We start from the raw sequence: 23,875 nt of genomic DNA on the forward strand, positions 1-23,875 counted from the left end.
TGCCAAGAAGTCTGAGTTATTTTCTTCAGTGATACTTCTGCTCGTTTCTGTCAAATCCAAAATATGTTGTCTGCCTTGCAGCCAACGGGGTCAAACATTGAAAAAATAATTTCCCTGGGCTCCCCAAGGAGAATGTGCTATACTTAGCCGCTCGTCACCGCTAATTTCGGTTTGTGTGTGTGCGAGGACAGCTGGGGGGGTGTGCTGCACGTGAGACACCCACGGAGGGGCACAGAGCAGGCCGGCGTTTCTGTCTCTCCTTGCTGTGGCTCCCACCTGAAGTGCTGCATCCCCGTGCATTTCTCAGTGCCTGACCAGCACGCTGGGGTTTATTGTGCCGTTCCTTGCAGGGATAGTAACACGGGGAGGTGGTTTCTGCATTGTGACCTGCGTATGGCAGGTAGATAGAAAATGAAACAAGCGTCTGTTTTGTCAATGTGAAGACAAAGAGGATTGCTGCTGAAGCAGTGGTTTCACTGCCATTGTTCTAAAACCCTCTAAAAAGTATTGCTATCCAATTTGGTGCTTCAGCTGATGGTGCGGGAAACGACCCTTGGTGCAGCAGGAGCAGGTACCAGTTTTCAGTTCTTTGGGTGCTTCAAGGAGCACTGCTGAGATTCCCCTTCCATGCCCTCGAGGACGGACGGACACACCAGGCGGTGGTTTGCCATCCCCTGCCTGCCCTTGGCATGTGGGGTGAAGATGAAATCCGCCGCCTTTCTGCCCTGCTGCTCTGTGCTCACTGGGCACAGGGGTCCGTGTCCACGTGCAGGAGCAGCTGAAGAAGAAACTTGGCCACGCTCCTGCCAAGCACCTGGGAATTGTGCCCGTGACTGCCTCACCTCCTTGTTGGCTCCCTTGGGAATGGGATGGGATGGGAGAGGATGCTGTCAGGGTTGCAGGCACCAGGAAAATAAACTGAGGACCTGGTTGGGACGGGATTTCTTTGCTTTCCCATTCCAACAGCTTTTTTAATCTCTCCTAGGGACCAGAAGGGAAACCAGGAAAACAGGGGGAAAAAGGCAAGCCTGGCCAGAAGGTAAGAACATCTCCCACTGATAACGTTTCCTCCTCTGGATCTCCCTTTTCTTTGCTCCTCTTTGATATTTATCTGCTTGTGCTGTTTTGTCCTGCATTAATGTCTGTGCCTTTGTTCTGCAGGGCAGCAAGGGCTACCAGGGGCAGCTCGGCGAGACAGGAGCTCCAGGGAAGGAGGGGCCGAAGGGGAACCAAGGCCCTAAAGGATCCCGAGGTACCCTGGGACCTATGGTGAGAAGAGCTCTGCAGATGGTTGAACACAACACGCAGAAACATGACTGTGCGGGGCACGAGCCCACACAAAGCCCAACAAGGGCTCCCGAGCAGGGAGAGTGAAATGATGCTAGATGAGTTAAATTGACCAAAAGAGCTTAATGATTGCTCTGAGCAGCAGAGGAGACTCCACAGTGGTGGTGGTGCCCGTGAGCCCAGCTCACATTGCAGCATGGCGCTTCTTTACAAGTCCCTAGACGAGCTGAAGTATTGGGGATTTTTTCTTGAGAAGGGAGTGAGCTGATAAGCTATTTTTTGCTAAGATCTTTCCCTTTGAGACTGCACACTCATGGTAAGAGCCGCTTCCAAGTCAAACTGTGTTGTTAAAAGGAACTCTGCCTTGGACTTCTGCCCCGCTTCTACACCCACTCTTGATATACTTATCTAAAACACTTACAGCAAGAAGAAATACAGCATGGGAAAGGGTTTGAGCTGGGGCTTGAAGGTAAGGTTTTCAGAGAGAACAACTCCGTGGCAGAGAGGGAAGAAAGTTAATTGGCTTTAGGAACGTGAGACAAGCAGGTATGGTCAGCAGCAGTAAGTAACGAGCACCTCCTCACGCGTGGCAGGCTGGTAAGAAAACTCGTTGCAATTTTATTTGGTAGAACTTAGTGAAAGAGCAGGAATTATTTATGAACCGGGAATCGCGGTGATGTTTCAGAACAGTAGCAAGTGAGTGATGGAATAAGGGTTCTGCGGACAGTGTTTTCCTGTGTCAAAAATTATGGCCTCCCCATATATCCTCCCTTAGATTCGTTGGCAAAGCCTCCGTGGATTATTTCACAAGGAAGCTGAGCAGTGTCCGAGCAGTGTGTTGGGCTGAGCACGTCTCTGCAGTCTGTCCTGAGGAAAGAGCTTCCTTCCACACTAAATGGGATTATCTGGGAAGGTTGCTCTTCACTTTAACCTGATGATCTGGTTAAAACCCTTTTGTGCAGACTGATAGAGATGCAATGAACAGCTTTTGCAATGCCCTCAGCCCAACCCAGAAAACTCCCTTCCCAAACTCAGAACCCACACCGAAAGGTTTCCTCCCTGCAGTTTAGGATTAGGTCATGCGTGAGGAGGGTCTCGCTGGTGGACTTCCTAGCACAAAGCCAATTTGGGTATAAAGCGAGGGCGTTTCAGATGGCTGCAGCAATGCTCCCCAGCGGCCAGGGGAGAGGGTGGCTGTGCTGAAATGCTCCCTTGCTGTGCTGAGCTTTGCTTTGTGCAGCCTGGTGTGTCCTCTTCCTGCGGCTGCACCTGCGGGCTGCTCTCATGGTGCTTTCTGTGCTTGCCTCTCCAGGGTGCTCCGGGAAGGATGGGTGCTCAGGGGGAGCCCGGCTTGAAGGGTTACCAGGTAAGGTTTTTATTTTCATCCTCTGGCTTCCAGCTCTTCTGAGCTGTAACAAAACTGCCACTGCAGCACGTGGCTATGACTTACTTCTGATCAGAAGTTGGGTTTGGTTTAGTTGTTTTTCTAGTGTCTGTTTGCACCGTGTCAGCTTCTCCAGATCCAGCCTGTTCATCTCTGCCGTGACCTGCGTGTGCCTCCACAGCTGGGGTGTGCAGTGCAGGGCTTGTGCGAGCTGTCAGGAAACCAGGCAGGACCTTTGGTCAGGCAGCTCTCTCCTGTCTCCTCACTTGCTGTCTGCTCTCCGCAGGGACACGCAGGACCACCAGGGCCGATTGGACCACCGGGGCCAAAGGGGGAGAAGGTAAGCTGGCGGCGTAGCCATCCGGTCTGTCATAAACGTGAGCCAGCGCTGCTCTGCTGCTGCAGCATCAGTTACAGCCTCAGCACCAAAGCTTAGCCCCAGGAGGCCTGCACAGCCCAGTCACACAGGCCACAGGGACAATGGTCATACCCTGCAGCAGAAACACAAGCTGTGTTCTTGAAAGAGGCTCGTGCTATAGCCATCTCCAGCAGGAACAGCACTAGGATTGCTGTGTCTCAAAGCTCGTGCACCTCCAGCCCACCCATGCTAAGATGAGGTTATCGAAGCGGGGCAGAACCGGTCTCCATCACCCTTGCCCTGTTTCCATCCTCACTGCTGTGGGCCAAGGGCTCTGACTCAGCCCAGCTGCGGTGAGGGGGCTCGGCGAGGGGTGCTGGGCTGACTCAGAGCCCTCTTTCCCTTTCCCCGTGCGTTTTTCCCCTTCTGCTGAGTCAGCGCAGCCGTAACCAGTTCAGGCTGGAGAAGTGACTCACGCCTTAATGGTTTCCTGCCGGCGGGGCTGGCTGCCGTGCTCCCAGGCCAACCCAGCTGGCTCTGGCCCTGCTCTCGGTGCCGCTGGAGCCCCTCACGTGCCTGCAGTAGCAGCAGTGATGCTCTCTCCCCCGGCACAGGGAGGAAAGTGGTGGTGACTGGGAACGGGCAGCCCTGGGGTCCCAGCGAAGAGGAAAGATGTGCAAACTCCTTCTGCTCCTTTCCGTGTGTGGCTGCAGATGTGCGCCTGCAAGCAGGAGCTTCGTTGCTTGTAAAAGGAGTCTGTGGGACTCAGGGCAGAGATCCCGAGGCCACGTCCGTGCTGGGCCTTTGAGTGCATCCTTTTGGTGTCAGGACACCCTATTCGTGCTGCTCCCCTTGCTCTGCCTGCAGGCTCCTCGTGCTGGTGGCCAGGAGCTCTTGTGCTCCACCAACAAACCTCCCGTGTCTCAGAAACGCTGCAGTTCCTGCTGCTCTTTCTCTCCTCTCCTGCCACTGTCACCCCCGTGGCACAGCAGCAGCTGGTGGTGCTCCTGCTGCTCAGCTCCTCCATCGCTGCCTTGCTGCATTTCCACCCTCTGCACTCTCCAGTGCAGCCTGGCCAGAGGTTTCTCACAGCCTCTCTGCTGAAACTTGAGCATCCTGGCAAAACACTGGGAGCTGTGGCAACCAAGAGCAAAACTGCCACTGGCTTTAGAACAGGAGGAGTAACAGATGTGCAGACAGGTATCTCTGTTGAAATTGTTACTGCTGATTTTTTTTAAATCTCTCCACATTTAAATTTGCCATCTTGAAAGCTCCCATCACCCCAAATCATTAATTTGAAGTGCTTGGTAAGCTGTCTCCCTTCACCAGCGCTGCTGTGACAGAGCTGCCTGTGTCCCTCTGCTCACCCAGCTGCAAGGAAACTTCACAGCCTGCAGCTCCTCGGAGATAGCACGGATCTTGTGTGGTCAGAGCGCAACAACGCTGTGCAATAGCTTAACCATGGATGATAAAATGGACTCTAATTGCAAGTATCCAAGCTGAAGCCTGGCAAAAACTCCAAAGCATCTCATGCATCTGCTGAGAACGATAAGGCCTGTTAATGACCACGGAGAGCCAGGTCCTGCTCACACCATCCTGACAGACAGCAGGTCTGCTGGCACGCTGCAGGGAGAGCCCAGCGTCGTCTGCTCAGTCTCCAGCATTGTTTCCTGCAGCACCCAGGTTCTCCACAAAACCTGCATCTCAGTCTTCTTATCCATCCTTCCTTCTTATCTCCCAAGAGTTGCCTGGACCTCAGCCCGAGGACAGACAGATTCCTCCCCTCCAGACGTCTGTAACCTCGCGCACGCGTGCGCATGTTAAAATGGAAGCCTGGAGCTGGGAATGGAAGCAGAAACGAAAGTGGGACCGTGGCTGTTCTGTGAGCTTTAAGCTGTGTGGTAGATGTAGGTTTGCTGAAGAAAGAGGATACAGGATGGTGGGGAAGGCCTTCCCTCCTACAGAGCAGAAGGTGGAGTGGTGAGAGGCATTGCTGTGAATCCAGCTCCGCTGTGCCATCCCAGCCAGCTACTCTGCTGTGTTTAATACGTTTACAGCTCCTCAAAGAGGCCTTGCTCAGAGCAGACGCCTGCACTTGGCAGCTGCTTAAAGCAGTCCAGATGGGATCCTTTTAAAAATTACAAACTGGTGTATCTCACTTTGGGCCAGGAGCCAACAACAACAAGCCTTCCCTTCTTCTCCATGCATTTTCCATTTGTATCCCAACATGTTTACTTTGCTGCCCTTTACTCTAACTTCTTTTCACTGCAACTTTCCAAAGAATTAGTGCAGACCTTTCATCTCCCTCTCGAGCAGCTGAGGCATCAGGAAGTCCTGGAGGAGCTCAGTCTCGCAGTCCTAGAGCTGACCAGTCCTGCAGGACTTTCTCAGAAGACAAAGGACAAAGTGGCAATAAGAGACAAAACTTCAGAGAGAAGGTCTGTGAGTCCTGATGCTCTTCAGAGCTCCCCAGAGCTGTAAGCTTTCTTTGTGTTCATCACACCCATCTCAGCTCCCAAATGGCAAGGTGTTCACATCCTGTTTGAGCAGAAGCAGTTGGTGCCAAGACTTCTGCGCAGTAACACGTATGCTGGGATTTATTTATTTTCTCTGAGACTTGAGAAATGGTGGCTTTGTTTCTCTTCTATCCTACACTCCTTTGATAGTGATGAGAAATTAAACGAGTTGCCAGGTATTCTGCAGCTGATTTCAATTGGTGAGTTCATTAGCACTGGAAACTTTGTTGGCAGAGCCTGTTAGGCATTGCTTTTCTTTCCTTCTGTTCTGCCACCCAAATCTCTCTGTCCCTATTGCTCAGTACTGCATTCTCAAGCCATACTGTCAGTTTCTCCCCATATATATATATTTTTTTATTATTATTATTTTACCAAGACACCTCCCCCCCAAAAAACCAGGCAAGTAAACAGTTCATCACCCAACACCTGATCTCCTATGGCTATGTGTAACCATAACCTTGGATTATATCTGAAATCCTGGCAGCACCCATCCAACAAATGGTGCAGCAGCAGAGAAAATGCCTCTGTCATCAAGCATGTAATGAAGAGAGATGCACTGAGCTCTTTGCTGCCTGTTGAGGTTAACTGCAGGAGATTTTCCAAATCTCTAGTCTCATTCTACCAAGCTGCAAATGTCAGTCCTGGTGATCAGCACCATGAGAAGCGGCACAGCCCCAATTCCAAGCTGTGTGCCCAGTCCCTGTGGAAGCCAAGCCATCAGCTCCATTGTCAGAGCTTTTTCACTGCTGCTTATTTTCTGCTCCAGTTATGCCATTAGCAGACACCATATATTAGCAACGCACCCCAAAAACCTTCTCCCAGAGAAATTCCCACTGAGAAATTGCACAGGCACCTTACTACCAGCAGCTCCAACTCAAACAGAAGATGAGAGTCACAGAGAAACAGTCAAAGATGGCCATAAGCACACCAGCAAGGGCTGATGCAACCACTGGAAATTGCAGAAGTTTGTGGAAGATGCGTGCCTGCATAGCCATGTGGATTTGGATGTTCATTTTGGATGTTGACACATACCAAACAGTCCAAACACAGCAGCTCCACAGTGCCAGAACCCCCCAGACCTCCTCGCTCCAGTAGCAGCAACATCAAAGCGTGAGATGCATCCATGCTAAGGAGCCTGAGCGCCAGAGACTGCTTGATAGGAAGTAGCCAAAAACCGAAGGGGAGCAAAGAAACGGCCATGTCTGAGCAAGACTCCAGAGAAAACAGGACACCATGACCCCAAGTGACTTGCACAACTGAATTAAAAAAAAAAAATAGTTTCTGTTTTGAGAGTCTTGAGGGATCTCTCCGTGGATGTTTTAGAGAGACCTCAGTTATAAATAATCCGGGTGATATTATCTGCCAGCCAAACCATGAGCTCTGAGCTCCTGCTGGGGAGCATCCCATCGATGAGCAGAGCTGCTCACACAGCGAGCGTGAGGGACCGACCTTCTCACCTGGTCCAACGTCAGAGAAGCCCACGGTGGTGGCACACGACCAGGGAGCCCTTCCAGACCACCCCCATTCCCTTGACAGCCCAGGCTGCTCTCAGTGAGGGTGGGGAAGTGCTTGATTAAAGAGTTTGGTTTGACTGTTGGCAATGAAATTCAGAGGCAGAAAACTGTTTCCCATATTGTCCTAATTACATGCTTCTTGCTTAGTTTTAGGAACTGTTGAATATAACTCTTTGCACCTGGCTCCTTAGTGGGGATGGTTAGACCAGGCAGAAACAACCACCAAGAAATCAGGGAAGTGATGTGAACAGTCAGGGTACCACAGGATGTGAAACAAATAAACAAAACAAAACAAATTTAGACGTTCTTTGGATGAGCAATTAGTAAAATCAACGCAGGCTTTGACTTACATGTCCATGATATGAGAAGACTGGATAAGATCTGTACAGAAACATCTGCTGTATAAGCTGTAATCTATATTCATACGAGTATTTTTACTCACAGGGAGAACAAGGTGATGACGGGAAGGTGGAAGGCCCGCAAGGACCACCCGGAGACAGAGTAAGATGTTAAATCCCATCTCTAATCAGTCCTGGTCTGCTTTTTGCCAGGGGACTAATTGGGTTGCTTCCTTTCTTGTAGAACATGCATAAAGCCATCGAGATTCTGTGGATAAGAGGATTGTTAACATCTAACTTAAGCCTTTTGTTGTGTTGCTGTAGGGCCCCGTTGGTGACAGAGGAGATCGAGGGGAACCTGGAGACCCTGGTTATCCTGTGAGTCTTTTTCCCAGTAAATGATTGTCTTATTCCCAGTGTGTGATTCAGAAATCATAGTTCTGGAGAAGTTCCCCTAATCGGTATCAGCCCCCTGAAGGTCTACCCTTTGCCCAGTAGGCACAATTCATAACCCGCTGTTGTGCCTTGTCAACTGCTGCACGTGGCTGTGTTTCAAACAAGGAAGAGAAATTCAGGTGTTTTTACCTGAAGTGATAAAAATTTTGCTGAAGTCTAATGTAGTTCCTGCAGCTCAGCATCCAACAGTGCTGTGCACATGCTGGAGCACACTAGAAGAAGGAGCAGGAATTTCTCATTAGGATTATTTGTGGTTATCAAGGAAATGCCCTGGGGAAGATGTGTACAAGTTAGGTCATTGTCAGTCAGACAAAATTCAAGGCTGATGTGCCAATGGCTGTAAACAGTTTCATGGGAAGATCTCTGTTAACTTGGATGTCTGGAAGCTTCCAAAATCTTAATGCAATTACTCTCAAAAGCAAGACCAGAGTTACAAATGATTTCCACTTTGTGGGACATCTCCAGCTAATTGCTGTTGGTCGGAAAGTCTCTGCTGACTGTCTCACCTCCAAAAGCAGCTGGTCAGAGCAACCCATTGCAGGAAAGTACAGAAAAGTTTAAATTCACTGGAGCAGCAGTTAAGTTAACTGTGTGCATTTAGGGGCACATTAGAAAAACTTCCCCCTTGCTTAGATGGTTTTTAGCAGTTCCACTTAGCTACTTCTTTCCAATGCATATCCATGGTAGCATGCACACTACCCATGAGCTTCAACGTTTGTGCATTAGCAGAATGCAGATATGTTCATCTTACCCTGCCTGTGCTGCTTGTTACACCTGTGTTTGTTCCCCAATGCCACCAAAATTCCCAAGAACAAACAAATGTTCCTTCTCTTGTTTTTTATTTAAGGGTCAAGAAGGGCTTGATGGAGAAAGAGGAAAACCTGGACAGCAAGGCTTACCTGTAAGAGATGCTGCTTTACTGTAAGCTACCCAATGTCACATGCATATGAAAAAAGAGACGGAGGAAGGTAGGAAGGGCTGCAGTAGGGATGTACGGTGAGGTGTGAAACACAGGGTGTGTGTTTCCATGAGCCAGGCCTATGAAATGGGCTTTTGGAGTCACATTTTGAGACTAATAAATAGGTGACAGGACAGGGGACACTTGCAAAAGCCTGTCCCTAGAACTGGCTTTTGTGAAGAACCCAAGAAAGGCTGGAAAGCTTAGGAGGTGGGCAGTGCAAGATGGCAGTGACACTGGAAGGGGCCACTTGGAAATGATGCTTCTGGGGAGAGCTGGCCCAGTGAGACCACAGTGACTCCCAGTTCAGTGCATTGTGAAAGAGTAAATTAAATCCAAATTTAAGGAAATGATTTTTTATTCCTTTATCTATATAAGGCAGATCTAATTTGCATATGTGAGCACACAGACAGACAGACATATTATATCTGTGTATTATTGCAGCCAAGAGTGCAGTAGCACATTCAATGGAGTTTGTACTGGGAAATCAAGTTGAATTGATTCCCATTTTTTGTAGGGCTGCTGGGAAGAACAACAAATTTCAGTTTGGGTCAAAATCTTAGTGCTCTGTCATGTGCTCTGTCTGGAAATGGGTAGAGCTGCTGCATTCCCCAGTGGAGTAAATTTATTCTGAGGGGTGGTTTCCCCGCAGATGTCAGTGTTTCAAATGGAAGCGGGAGCTTTGGCTTGCCTTTAGGAAAGGGCATGAGAAATGCGGCTCAGAAACAAGCTGAAGAGGGGGAGCTCTGTAGGTGGGTCCTCCAGAAACTGCCCAACACAAATACACAAAAATCTGGATGGCCAGAAGAAAGCATGGAGATGTGTGTGATGGGGAATTGAACAGGACAAGTTTCACATTTCTGTAGGTAGCTGTCCAAGATGTGACATCCAGGCAGAACCAAGGAAAGGGCTGCAGCATGCAAAAAGGAGGTGATACCAACACTGGAGATGTGTTTGCTGTGTGAACCACTCATTCTGCACGTAGCTTGTGCAGTGCCTTTCTCAAACCAGGCTCCCTCCTGCTCACTTCGGGGCATGGTTTTCCAGGCGCAATCTGGAATTTAGTGATTGATTCCCCCAAACACAGGCACCACCCAAGTGAGGGGGTACCGTCGCTTCTTCTCCAATTGGTACCCTGTTAAATGCTCTCTGGAGACAGTTCCTCGCATCTTTTTTCCCCAGGAGGCTTGTCTGAGCACAGGCTGTTCCCGTGAATTGTTTCCATACGGTCAGCATTGTTAGGGCACAAAAAATGCTGTTCTTTGTACTTCATGCAAGATATTGCCAGAAGAGAATTTCAAGCAGATTTTTCTTGCTTATGTTTTGTAGGGGGATCCTGGACCACCAGGCCAGCCAGGAGCAAAGGGATCCAAAGGTGATGTGGTAGGTTTCAGCAGGGTGGATCTATAGTGTCCCAAGTTTGAAGAAAATGTCTAATTAAGAGGACTGTCGTGTGTTTTCCCAATGTGTTTGATTTGGCCTATGGTCTACACCTTGAAAGACTGTTGGAAACCTAGTGGGAGGGCTGTAAACATGCATTTAAGTGTCTAAACCCAATAGTTGGTTGACTTTTTGAAAATGGAGACAATCAAGACCATAACAGCTCCTGCAAGAAAGGTGAATCTGGGGCAGGTCTTTAGTCCTTGCCATGGGTTGTGCCCCCTTCCCGTACTCATCCATGTGCTGCCTCCAAATCCAGCCAGCTCCAGCTCCAGTCTGTCCCTGAGGGGATCTGAGCCAGCCAAGTGTCCCTCCCCTTCACCTGAACCATCAACTTTTTTGACTTGAAACCTTCCAGCTAGGGAGTCAATTTATCCATGCAGTTTTTACCTTTCTTGGAGGAGTCCCTCTAACTCCTTGCCTTTATTGAGCAAGGAAACACAGCACACAGCTCCTTCAAGGTTCAGTGTGGTACCTACTCCAACTTCCACATCTGGCTGTAATGACAGCCTGCTAATTATTCTCACAGAGCGGGGATTTTATTTGCTAAAACATAAGAATGTGACCTCAATACTCAGCAAATTCCTGCTCCCTTTTGGCAGGCAGTAGGGTTTTTATTTTTACCCTGTTGTGTTAATGCCAGAAGATAGCCTAACCTACAGTAGGTGTTCTTGGCAAGGAAGGTACCAGGTGATAAGATGAATAAACTCTACCCATCAGTGGATGATCTGGAACTATCTTTGGGTCTAATGAGGAGCAGAGACAGCACCCCCAGGAATATTTATTTCGTGTAGCTGGTCTGCCTGGTCCTCTGCAGATGGAGAAACAATGCACAGAAAATGCAGTGCCTCAATTTAAAAGTGCTTTAGTGCATGACCTCACTAAAAGAGCCCTAGTGAAGATGGTGAGGCTGAGTTTTCCATTCATTCTGCCGAAATTAATCCTTTTTACAGCTAATAAACCTCTGGAGTATTTCTTATACGTCTTTATTCACAAAGCAGCACTGCAAATTTTAGACACAAGGAACCCTTTTCATTTCCATTAACTTCCCAAAATACAGGGAGCTACTTGGGGAGAAATGCCCTTAGTGAATGCCCTGCAGAAGACTTGCCAGTGCCTTGGTTCTGTGCTGTGCTGTCAATGAACAGACAGAGGACGCAGGTTTTAAGCATCTTGTTCTAATGTTTGCCAGTGCATTGAGTCCTCCCTTGAGTTCATCCTGCTTTATTTGTCCTCATCTGCTCTGTATTAGGAAAAATGTAGGTCCTTGCCTTCTAGCTATTCATTCCTGCCCTAGAACTCTCAAGACATACGAAGAATCACTTGTAATAAAACCAAATAGCAGTTCATTCCCCAGTGCTGGAGCAACTGACTTTATAAATCTCCTTTTTATAAAACTCTTTCCAGCCATTATCCAAAAGCACACCCTGAAGTCAGGCTCTCAAGTGGAGTTGTGCTGGAACTGCTGCAGTTTTAGATGTCTTTCTTATTTTCCTTGCAGGGTCAAAAAGGAAAGCAAGGAGCAAGGGGCAGTGCCGGGAGCAGAGGCTCACCGGTAGGTAAAAAATCAATTTTCTGCCCCAGCAGATGCTGTTCAGGAGTTCCATCGCTAACGCCTTTGTGATTTTAGGGCACCCTTGGGCTACCAGGTCCTCGAGGAGTGGTGGGAAGGCAGGGTCAAGAGGGTGCCCCTGGTGTGGACGGAGTGCCTGGAAAGGATGGCGTGCCTGGGGTGCTGGTGAGTTCACATTGTAACCTCATAGTATTGATAGCAAGTGCAGCTTAGGAGCTGGAAAAATAAAAGGTAACACAGGAGAAATGGATGTAGTCCAGCCACAGATATCCCAGTTTACATGTACCCAGAGTGGATCCTATGTTGCTCTTCCTATCTCACATACAGGCGTGGCCAAATCTGTAAAAAACCTTGTGCTTCTTGCCTGACAAAAAGCTTCTTGCATGCACAGATTTTGCAAGTCCACCCATGCCCAGATGCGTGCTTGCTGCCCCCAGAAGATGTGCACAAGTGGAGACAGAGCGGCGTGTTTCATAACCTCTCCTGGGTTTCATTTCTAGGGAGAGCAGGGAGATGATGGGGAAGAAGGTGTAACAGGGATGTCAGGCAAAAGAGGGAACCCTGGCATACCAGGACTGCCCGGGGCACAGGGACCACCAGGATTCAAGGTGAGTTTGTGACTCTAAAATGCTTCTATGAGCTATGCAGTCTGTGAGCCTCGTGTCTCTAGAGCTTGGATTCTCCAGGGTCTAATGAAGTCTGAACTCCTGCTGCCACCTTTCACTTAGCTGGAGGCCCAGTCAGTCTCCATGCAGTCTTCTCATTCATCCACCCATCCATTTTCATTAAGTTCACAGCAGCTGAATGTCCCAGCAACTTTTCCTCCTTTGTCAAAGTTCTCTGAGCACAGGCGTTTACAAATACATGAACCCACACTGCGAACACGTTAGCCTCCTTTCAGTAGAAACCCGGTTAAAAGAAATGTGACCTTGGAGAAGCTGCAAGGCAACTGCTACAGCCTGCCTGTGAGATGTCCAGGACGGACAACTCCACTGAAACGTGGATGTCCTCCCCCTGCTGCCCTGTGAGGCCTGAGCTGGGGAAGGGAAATTGTGCCCCTTGCTTTTAGCGTGTTTTTACCTGATTGGAATTGCTGGAACCAGCATGGGCTTGGGCATCACTTTGGGTGGAAACAGGGAAAAGCTGCTTGGTGACAGCTGGGTTTCTTACTGGTCCTTGCCCTGGTCCAGACAGGCCCCAGGGCCTAAACTGGACCAACAGCAACTGAGCCGTGTGTAGAAAGGCTCTAAGTAGGAAGACTGCAGCTGGGTTTGGGGCTATCAGGTCTGATTTAAATTATGCCTCCCATAACACATCACGCTTAAACTGTCACTTGCTGCCCTCCAGCTGCCTTGGGCAGAATAACAGGCTCTTAGCAAAAGTGGCTGACAGACCCTTGTGTAGTTGTGCCACGCTCACGCCCTGGCTGCAGGGAAATTGGTTGCCCCTTGGCCACCTGCTCGACCACCCCAGGCACTCGCCACCATGGATGCTCCGTCCCAGCAGCTGGGGTTTGTGCTGCTGCTGGTGCCTGGCGAGGGGAAGAGCTGGGGAGCACACAGCGGTGCTGGGTCTGACACCCTGCTCCTGGCCTTGAGCTGCAGCTGAAGCCTTGGCATGACTTCAGCATTTCCCATGGCTTAATCATCAATTGTTCGGCTGCTAGGGGGACGAGATTATGGGAAACTGCCGGGCAGGACAGGCAACACACACAAGTGCAAATGAAGATGCTTCAACCCCTGCTGTGCTCAGCTCCCAGGCAGGCAGCACCCCACTGCTGCAGCTCCTGCCCCACGTGGAGCTCAGGAGGGGCCCCAGCCGTGCCCCTCACTGGCCTCGCATCCTGCAGCCCTAGCAGACCTGAGGCATCTCATGATGAAACCACATTCCTTATCCTGATGAGCCACTTTTTTCCAGCTTTCCATCTATGGCTATTTCGGCTGAATGTTGTTATATTTAGCTCCTGTCCTTTGGAATTGTTTGAATTCTGTTATTTTTAGGGTGAAAGAGGATTGCCTGGACAGACTGGCCAAACAGGGAAGCGAGGATCACCAGGAGGAATGGGCCTTCCAGGGAGCCCTGGCAATGCAGGCCCCAAAGGCCAGCCGGTGAGTGACCGCTGAGCTGAGCAGCGCTGACCCCTCGCTGTAGGAGGAGGTGCAGAGCCTCACGCCAGGACAGCGGGGTGCACCCTGGGAGGGTCACAGAGAAGGGAACCCATAAACTTTGCACATCAGTGCCAGAGTGTCAGAGCAGCTCCCTCCAATGTGCATGCTTCTCTGCTCCTCACTGCTCACTTGTGTGCAGAGATGTCTAATCCGTGCCTGCATTCCCCAAGACAACGCAGCTGTGCCCATCTCCCCTGAGCCTCCTCCTCTCCAGCCCAAACAACCCCAGTGCCCTCGGCTGTTCCTGCAATCCAAACCATCCCAAAGGTGCAAGGGGCTGCAGCTCCAGCAGGGACGTGCAGGAGATGCAGGAGCAGGCATCACCTGTGCAGGCTGGAAGGCAGCGGAGCTGCGGGTTCAGAGCATGCTGTTGGGGAAGCATCAAGAGCCCTCAGTCGAAGCAGAAGTTAAATTCCCACACCTGTCTGCAGGGCAGGCTCCTAATCCTTTGTGCTTTTTTATTGTACTGGTGGGATTGCCCAGTTTAGCGAGGTGTTGCACTTTATCAGCCCGAGGCTATATTGAGCTATTTAGATTGGGAGCTTTTTAGGCCAGGAGTCACTCTTACAGAGTAGACAAGACTATAACTACTTACATGCTTTAGATTCACTTATTAGAAATCTTACAGAAACCCCTAAGCAGAGCCCTTTTCAAGTCTCACTTAATAAACCCTCTGTCTGCTCAGCATCTTGGCACCAGTGGCATTTCCAGCCACCTGACATGCACAGACATCGTGCAACCTCTCCCTGCCCAGGCAGCCTGAGCATCTCCAGAGCACGACAGACATAAAACCAGAGAGATTAGGACTAACACAAAGCAAGGCACAAGATGGTTATCCTCAACACCTCAATTAAAGGTAGCTGCCCTATTTGCATGTTTTATATCCAACCCTGTGATGGCAGTATTCAGGCTGGAAGGTGGCAGCCAACAACAACAGCATTGTTTTGCCTCTTGTGCCCTCCTCTGGCAGGTTGCTTTGCCCAGAACTGGGGCATACCTTGCTGCGTAAACACTGATCAGGTCCCCTCAGCTGAGTTGACTCCATGGCATTTAGATTTCTCTAAAACCCTTCTGACTTCTCAATTACTTTTGCCCTAAATTCCCCTAGAAAGAGGGCTTGGTTGGTTCTCGTAAAACAGGAAAGGCCTTAGTCCTCTGTTAGTAGCGAGTTTCCTTTCCAGGATCCGTAAGCGGGCAGTGAAATCACTTCGTATGCTTGGAAAGTTTCTTACACTCCACCGAGTCCAACCAAGACCTTTCTTGCCAAGAAGTTTCTCACTGTCGTGGCAGGAAAAAACTTCCTAACAGTAAGGTCTCTAGACTGACTCTGGAATAGCCTTGTAATAGAGGTGGTGGAAACCCCATCGCTTGAGTCATTTACAACCGGGCTGAACAAGGCATTGTAAAACATCCCGTAAAGTACAATCCAGCGTGGGTCACACCGTCCAGCTGAGAGGCCAAACAAGCCTTTTCCATCTCTTGTGTTCCTGAGACTGTAGATGAATCATCTGGTGCATGTTTCTGTCCCATTTTTTTTTTAACATTGAATCATTTTGCATTTTAACATCTGAGAAGCCCAGAAATGTCAAAGGGCATATATCTTAAACATTATGGTGAAATGAGGGTGTTTCTATATGGATGTGCTACCCAGTGAGTTTTTTTTTAATTCTCAGAGTGCATGCTATGTGCTAATCCAAGCTTGATGGCCTTCAAAATATGTTATTATTATTATTTTTCTTAAGAAAGTGAGCAAAAATCCCTGCAGGGATGAATAGGAAAAGAATGAGGGGATGTGTATGGCTTTCCTGGTTTTGAATGGGAGGTTCTGTTGTAGGAACACACACTTTTTTGACAGCATAACTGAGCATAGTTTGAAATTACCCTTCAGTAAATCAGTCCAGTTGGTATTAGAAATAAAAGAAGTGCTTATTTTAAAGGGCTTGGAGCATGGACTTCCAGGATCAATCTCAGAGTAGATGCTCTTCACCCTGCTCCTGCTGACTGTGGTCCAAGCTCTCCAAGCTAGCCAAGCATCTGCTAGAAATATTGTAGGTATGCCTCTTGTCTTGGGGGCAAAAAGGCTTAGTCTGTGAGATGTTCTGGAGTTGCTTCCAGCCTGATGTTTGTGTAATGCCTCCTTCAGATTTCTCTCATACTTCTTTCTCATCAGTCCTGCTTAGACTGAAGAATACTAATGGATTTCTCATTCTCTGAAGCTGCTGCGCTCTTGGCGTGTCTTCAAGTGACCAGTTCAATGTGAACTTACTGTTGCTCTTTGTTCTTGTGTTTGTCTTGGCTGCTGTTTCCAGGGAGACTTTGGTGAGGCAGGATTTCCAGGGATCGCGGGCATCTTTGGGCCAAAGGTAAGAGGCTATCTTGTGACCACTTGGCTTTCTAGTCTCTCTTTATTGTGGCCAGACAATGCAGTAAGTGCTGAAAATTATTTATTAGTAGTTCTGCAGAAACTATTGAAATTAAATTGTGATTCCAACTTTCTTTCATTTATGCATCATAATGTCTGAAAGAATCATTGACAGTGCATTTACATATGCTTTGATGAAATTTATTCCTGTTACAATGGGTGTGTTGTAGATGGAAAATGGCTGTCCTATAGCCCCCCACCTGCACATCTTGCAGTCCCTCATTTCTCCAACATCAACCAGTTTAGACCCATTTTATTGGCGTATACTTTTACTGGTGAAGGGGAACCAGTTTGTTTTCTGTAGAAAGTAAAAGGCTTGCAAAAGAGGAGTGGGAATGTTTAAAACTGGACCATCCCATTTCCATAGACCAGTGGCAGCACCACTGCCCTTGCAGCAGGGCTGTAAGCAGGGGCACACATGTGGGGAACGTTTAACAGGACCTGGCATCTCGTGTTTGCTCGCAGGGGCCCCCAGGAGACCTTGGTTTCAAAGGCATTCAGGGACCACGTGGGCCACCCGGCCTCATGGTGAGTGGTTCTGCAGTTTGCAAAGAGATTTGGTGTCATCACCGAGTCTGCCATGGCAAACTGACCATCGGTTCCCACGTGGTGGTTCATGGATATCTTTTCTTGTCTAGGGCAAAGAAGGAATTATTGGTCCGCATGGCATTCTGGGTCCCACAGGAAGCCCTGTGAGTATCTGCCTTTCTTCTGCCTGTATTTTGTAGCAGGGCACAGTGGTTGAGATCCAAGATGCTTGTGGCCATCTTAACTAAATCTCAAGTCCTACTGTAATGAGGGGAACAAACTGATCTTCAAGATGAGCAGCTTGAGAGAAGCTCAAGACTTAGTCTCTGGCTGAATATGTAGTTGAGGGGGATTACTAACTTAAAAGTGAGGAATAACTCTATTTATGTGCAAGTTTTTGGATAGAGAGATCAGACTGGAAGACAAGAATGTCATTTCAGTTTTGCAAAAGCAAGTTGCCAGCTTTTCCAGAGAACTTGGCCTGGGGGGCCCCAGGGAAGAATAAAAAATAAAAATAAAAAAAATCAACAGAAAACCGATAAATGTATTAAACTGGGACCAGCTGGATTCAGGGAAGTGTTGAAAATCTCTGCCTGCCCCAAGATGCCAAAGGCACTGAACACAGACTAAAGTTCAGGTCAGTGCTTCATAAAAACATGAGCGTGAAGTTATTCAGAGCTCAGCACAAAGAGGCTGCTGTTGGCAGAGGTGAAAACCAGGAAGATGCCGGCAGCCCCATGCTTTGCACACAGGGGTTGCTTGTGCCTAAAGGCAGGCGAGCAGCAGCTCACGGCAGGCAGGGGCTGGGCACCTCTGTGCTGCATGCAGGGTTGCTTCTAGGGTCCTCTGCTTATTCTACGTTTTATCTCTGAAATGTCCAGGAATGGCTTTTTTTTTGTTTTGGATGGAGTTTAGGGTGGGAGTATGATTTATTTAAGATTTGCTTGGGTTCTTGCAAGGCGATTCTGGGTGGCAGTGCATCCAAAAGCGCAGCTTGCAGTCACTGACAGCTGTCTCGTGTGCCTTCACAGGGGCCAAAGGGAGACAAAGGCAGCCGCGGGGAAATGGTAAGTGAGGGCCTCCCCCGGGAGCACCCAGGACCCTCTCTTGCTCAGGCATCGGGTCCCCCCTGGGCGAGATGCTGAGCACACACACACACACACACACACACACACACGTGCCCATGGACACACACTGCACTTAAAACGCCAGCTCACTTAACCCAATGGAACAGCAAAAGCTGCCACTGGAACGATGACTGCGGCACCTCCAGGCACAAAATGCAGCGAGTGGCTGGAGGCTGCACCCCTCGTGTCCCTCCCATGGGACCTGTCCGAGTGGTGGTGGTGCCAGGGCACTTCCCTCCTGCTGCCCCCGTTCCCCTTCTCGCAGGGGCCCTGATGGACTCTGACGCCTTCCTGGAGCTCCTTTTGTTCTCAGCTTGCAGGGGCTGTGTCGGGTGTACAGGACATGTGTTGCTCCTCTTCCTGGGGACCCCAACACTGCTCCCAGTGGTTGTTCCACACACAGGGGCTCTGCCATGACTGTACAGGGTGTAATGAGCATCAATTTAATAATAAACATCTGAAGGTTTCTTTTTTTTTTTTCCTACAGGGTCTTCCAGGTCCAAGGGTGAGTATTTGATATCACTTTTTTCTGACTAATATATTTCATTTAAACAAAGGAGTTGCTTCTAGCAAATATAATGCTGTAGGGTGGGTAACTGTCCATACGGGGAACATGATATGTACCTGCGCATTTGGCATTACTGAGAGCTCAGGAACCAAGGGTAGGAACAAGAGATAGAGCAGGGCTGGACCAAGTACAGACGGATGCACCCGAAACTGGGAAATGGAGGAAACAGAGCCATGTCCTGTCTCCAGAAGTGTTTGAGGGAGAAGATACTGTAAAATGTCAAAAATCTGGAGGATTTTAGCAGGGAACAGGCTTGTTCTGGTGACAGCCATAAGAAACTGTAATGCAAATTGAAGACATTTCACTAACTGATGCCCCTCTGTCTTTAGGGTCCTCCAGGCCCACGAGGACACCCTGGCCCTCCGGTACGTATATGTGGAAAGAGTTCAAAGACATTATTGAAACAAGCTGAAGTTACTGCAGCGATACTCTCCGGAGGGACTGTGCACTCCCTGGAAATTATAGCTTAGCCCCATTCCTCATATGCAAAAACGTGTGTGTGTGAATGGACTAGTGTTTATCGCACTTCAGCCCAAACCATCTCCAAGTATTTTATAGAGACAGCATTGTTGCCTCTCTCACTCATCTGTATTGAGGGACTCAGGGTAAAGAGGATTTCAAAAGGATATAAATGAGCATCTTTGCAACAGTGAGTGCCCATTGTTCTGGCTGATGCCCCTTTTTTGCTTTGATTTCTAGGGACCTCCAGGAATTCCAGCTTCATTTGTAAGTTCTGTTTTTTGTTCATTTGTTAATGACGATAATAAATCATGCAGAGCTGAGGTGCTGTTGGGGCATCAAGAAGGGCTTGCTGGGACTCTAAAAACACGCACTCAGGTCTAGCAAGAGACGCCGTGTTAGCAGGACAAGGCTTGAATCACATCCCTAGACTGAGAAGGGATTGCTTGCATCAGGGCACGTTCAGCTTCTCCCAGTCCCAGTTACCATCTTTTTCACCCCACACCAGCAACAAGATGGCTTTGGGGCTGCTTTCCAGACACTGATCGACTCCAGCACCGCGCTCAAGACAGAGGTACGGGGGTACTGTGGAACTCCTCCCTGGTCTGTGCTGGGGCCGTTCCCAGCCTTGCTCGTTCTTTGTCTGCTTGGAGTTTCTGTCTGCAACGCTCTGCTTTGTCTGCTTCTTGTGGAGTTACCGGGGTTTGTGCATGCAATGGGCCAGTTCAAGGATGTGGTTCTGCTCCCTACTTGTGAGGCTCCAAACTTCATGGCTTTCCCATCATGACTTTGCCAATGCAGCAGCAATTCCCCATGCAGGACAGTGCACACTGTCACAACTCGCTGCCACAGCCTGCCCTTGGCCCATGGAGTTTTCCCACTATAAAGAGAATTCCTTGTGGTTAGAGCACCTCGTGCCCCCAGGGCACACCTGACTTTGCCTCCTGTTCTCTCCAGAGTTACCAGAATCCAGACCTTCTCATGCTAGACCACGGAGGGGAGATCTTTAAGACTCTACACTACCTCAGCAACCTCATTCAGAGCATCAAGAGACCCCTGGGCACCAAGGAGAACCCTGCACGCATCTGTCGAGACCTCATGAACTGTGAACAGAAGATGAACGATGGTAGGAAGCCCTGAGTTATCCCTCCATCCTGGTCTCCTTCCCTGGGACCAGTAATGCAGGAATCAAGACTTGCCTTTGCTTATGCACAGCAAAGTTAAATTTTCTTGTTAATCCCCAAATCCTCTACTTCTTAGGTACCTACTGGATCGACCCAAATCTCGGCTGTTCCTCAGACACCATACAGGTCATCTGCAACTTCACCAACGGTGGGCAGACATGCCTCAGCCCCATCACCGTCTCCAAGGTACACACACCGCAGCATTTCCCATACAACCGTTACGAAATGTTTACCCACAGGCATATTCTCCCGGAACCCGGGACAGTGACCACTGTAACCCAGCAAGCTGCCTTAATCCGGGCAGCAGGGCGAGCGCAGCTGTGCTGTAGCATTCAGCACTGCTCTCATGCAGTTAAAAACATACCTACATTGTTGACTCTTTTCAAGACAGAGCAGCATGTTTCCAGCAGTGTTTAATTAACCCATAACCTTAACAGAGGCCAGTAATCCTGCAAACATGCTGCCCCCAAATGCTTTGTTGGATTAATTTATGTTCAGGTCACTCTTGCATTTTGTTGTCTGCCACTTGAAAAAGTGTGGTCAGCTTAAATACACAAGTTACCGCTGAAGTGAATGCCAGGGAATTTTTCTTGAGGAAGTAACTGGACCGAAAAATACCAGTGGCAGTATCTGGGTTCACCTGCAGTGCCCGCCAGAGCCAGCTGCTTTGCTTCCTTGCAGAAGCACGCATTGAATTCAAGCACGCGTTGTTTTTCTCCTACTTAAGGACCTACCAGGTTGTTATGAAAAATAAAGCACCTGCCGTGTCCCCATGGCAACTTTCCAGACTGACTTTGTGCCTGGTCCTTGTGCCCATACTCACACCAGAACCAGTTTGGGGCTCAGACACCTATCACAGCCATCTCGACTTGCACAGAGCCCAGGGAACTCCTTTGCTGTTGCCCCTTGCACTGACAAACCGCTCTCTCCCCCAGCCCCGCTGCAGGGGGCACACACTAACATCTCCGTCACCTTCACAGCTGGATTTTGATGTCGGCAGAGTCCAGATGAACTTCCTTCGCCTGCTGAGCTCGGAGGTGGTGCAGCACATCACCATCCACTGCCTGAACACCTCCGTCTGGCGGGAAGGCTCATCCAAGAAACCTTCGGACAAAGCCGTGCGCTTCAAGGCCTGGAACGGGCAGATGTTTGAGGCAGAAGGTCAGCTCAAGCCAGAAGTGGCAGCTGATGATTGCAAGGTACGTTGTCCTGAAAGAGGGGAGAGGTGGAGAGAAATGCCAGGCAGAACCCACTCAGCGTACATGACAGGACTCACATTATGCCTGTGGTTCTTATTCCATGACCACCCCAAAAAAAGGGGGGAGAAGGGACTAAGATACCTGTTTAACACTTAATTTTCCAGTCCAGGGTGCTATAGGGTTCTCCTGTTAGGAAGACTGCCTTCAAACAGAAAGTTAAAATTTGAATTCCAAATTTACACATTGTGTGTAGTTACACCGCAGGAGAATTGCCACCAGCAGGCTCAGCTCATGCCCAATGTTGTGCTGCTGTGGTAGCAGTGTGCCTGCATTTGGGTTTCCCACTGCATCACGAGTTTTATGATGCCATTTTAATCTGTTTCCCTCAACTTGACCTGGATAAAGGGTTCCCCAAAACCTCTCACCAGCCCTGCTCAGGGCTTTTCATACACCGCCGTGGAACTCACCCCTCTCCAGCAGCAAAACAACTTTTTCTGTCTTTCCCTCCTCCCTGCGCAGATCAAGGACGGACGCTGGCATCGGACTCTCTTTTCGTTTCGGACGCAGGACCCTCAGCAGCTGCCAATTGTCAACATCTACAACCTTCCCCCATCCGAGCCAGGAAAGCAATACCACCTCGAGGTCGGCCCCGTGTGCTTCCTTTGAACAACGCCGCCAAACCCGGGCTCCAAGGCTTTGACCCCACTTTTGGCCTAGGTCTTCACACAGCATCTCCCACCTCTCTGCAGCAAGGACAGCTGGGCTGTGTCTTTTTGGGTCAACTCTTGCTCTAGCCTTCGGCTCAAGGTCTCAAAGAACCCGTGATCTACTGAACTCAGCAGGTTGTGGAAAGGAGGAATAAGAAGGATGGTGGGGAAGCGGGTATCAGTCGGGACGTGACCAGTGAAAAGGGATCAGGGGACTAGGTGTCCAAGCGGTTCCACACACAAAGCTTTTTCCATGACCAAAGAAAATATTGAGAGAAACCTCAAGCAACTTGCAGCGTGTGGGTTTGGTTTTTTTTCTCCCCTCCCCCATTTTTGTCTTACCTGGTTCCTGAGTTACCAAATGTTCTCTCCATTGAAAAGTAATTAAAAGATGATAGAGCTTCCCTCGCAGAGCTCGTCGCTCCTGGACGGCCACGCGCTGCATCGGGCTCTGCCAGGCGGAGCCGCAAGTCGAATCTGGCTGCTCTGCGTACCGGAAGCATTTTGATGTGCAATATTAGAAGAAACAAAAATATATATATTATATTATTTAAAGCAAAAAGAAAAAGAAAAAAAAAAAAAACATAAAAAAAAACTAAGTTCCTCCTTCCATGGGTGAGTTGAACCAATGTCCCTTCTCAGGCGTGGCGGTGGGGTAGGGGAGAGTCCCAAAGCTGAAAGAGGGGAATGGAAGGAGGAGAGGGGAAGAGATTGGTGCTAAAATAGAGAGAGAGGATGGGCTTGTCTGATTTGTTTCTACCTCTCACTGTGAAATCTCTGGTGCTCTTAAAAAAAGTGTGTTATTTTATATATATGACTTTATTTAAGGTTGTGAAGGTGCTACAGTGTCTTGCCACAGACCCAAAAAAAGCCCATGGGGCCGTCTCTCTAGGAAGAGAGGTGGTCACGCTCTACAGCTAAATCAGAGAAACACCTTTAACGGGATCTTTGAATAACCACGGATGCCAATCCTGCGCGACAACTCAAAGCGCATCCAAAATAATTCACAGGCTGTTTTAAAAGCCAATTTGCCTTTTTTCTTTCTTCTTTTTTTTTTTTTTATTATTTTTTATTTTTTTAAACCAGCACTTCACTGCTTTGGGAGGAGAGCGAGGGCTCCAGCTCACCCGCAGCCGCTGCAGGATGAAGCCTCAGGGCGCTGCGTGGGCCGGTGCCAGGTCACTCACTCGTTTTGCTGTAGCCGTGGTGGCCCCGTGGCCGCGGCTCCGCGCGCAGCGATTCCCCGGGCTCAGCGCGTGTATTTAAACCCAGCTCTGCACCCTTCTGTCCGGGCCCCTCTGCCGAGACTGAGAGGATGGTACCTGGTTCCAGACCCCGGCCGGGCTTGGAGGGGTTTTCTTTTGTTAAGTTTTGTAGAAATCTAGTCTCTGTATGTAAATTTGGAGGATTTTTTTTTTTTTTAAAGAGGATAATTATGGTAATCTTTAATTCTATATAAGGAATAATATTGATGTAATCGGAGCTGTACTGTATCGGAAACGCTTCAGTGCCTGTTTGGAGTTTTCATGTCTCGTACGGACTATGGATTTTATTTTTTTGAGGAAAAAAAAGAAAAAGAAATATATGTGCGTCTCTCTTGGTGTATTCTTTTTTTTTACTACTGCCCGCTGGTTGGCTGCCAACCACCCTCGACACAGGTTAACAGGATCCGTCTCAAATACCTCACCC

The 23,875-nt window shown here is 49.0% G+C and overlaps 1 protein-coding gene across 3 annotated transcripts in view; it reads left to right on the top strand.

The window, feature by feature from the left end:
* Nucleotides 1-23,779, top strand: part of COL27A1 (collagen type XXVII alpha 1 chain) — a 152,713-nt gene extending 128,934 nt beyond the window's left edge. For 2 of the 3 annotated variants that reach the window (XM_068657457.1, XM_068657456.1), the window contains exons 39-62: nucleotides 986-1,039; nucleotides 1,162-1,269; nucleotides 2,600-2,653; nucleotides 2,958-3,011; nucleotides 7,504-7,560; nucleotides 7,722-7,775; nucleotides 8,701-8,754; nucleotides 10,141-10,194; nucleotides 11,753-11,806; nucleotides 11,882-11,989; nucleotides 12,325-12,432; nucleotides 13,825-13,932; nucleotides 16,302-16,355; nucleotides 16,880-16,942; nucleotides 17,053-17,106; nucleotides 17,974-18,009; nucleotides 18,557-18,574; nucleotides 18,967-19,002; nucleotides 19,337-19,363; nucleotides 19,605-19,670; nucleotides 20,054-20,222; nucleotides 20,357-20,466; nucleotides 21,261-21,479; nucleotides 21,999-23,779. In XM_068657457.1, the coding sequence (XP_068513558.1) occupies nucleotides 986-1,039; nucleotides 1,162-1,269; nucleotides 2,600-2,653; nucleotides 2,958-3,011; nucleotides 7,504-7,560; nucleotides 7,722-7,775; nucleotides 8,701-8,754; nucleotides 10,141-10,194; nucleotides 11,753-11,806; nucleotides 11,882-11,989; nucleotides 12,325-12,432; nucleotides 13,825-13,932; nucleotides 16,302-16,355; nucleotides 16,880-16,942; nucleotides 17,053-17,106; nucleotides 17,974-18,009; nucleotides 18,557-18,574; nucleotides 18,967-19,002; nucleotides 19,337-19,363; nucleotides 19,605-19,670; nucleotides 20,054-20,222; nucleotides 20,357-20,466; nucleotides 21,261-21,479; nucleotides 21,999-22,145 (1,866 nt within the window). In that variant the 3' untranslated portion in view covers nucleotides 22,146-23,779. The other variant, XM_068657458.1, reaches the window with a different exon arrangement.
* Nucleotides 23,780-23,875: the final 96 nt, after the last annotated feature.

The sequence above is a fragment of the Anas acuta genome, chromosome 20 (assembly GCF_963932015.1).
Source record: "Anas acuta chromosome 20, bAnaAcu1.1, whole genome shotgun sequence".
In the NCBI taxonomy this organism is placed as follows: domain Eukaryota; kingdom Metazoa; phylum Chordata; class Aves; order Anseriformes; family Anatidae; genus Anas; species Anas acuta.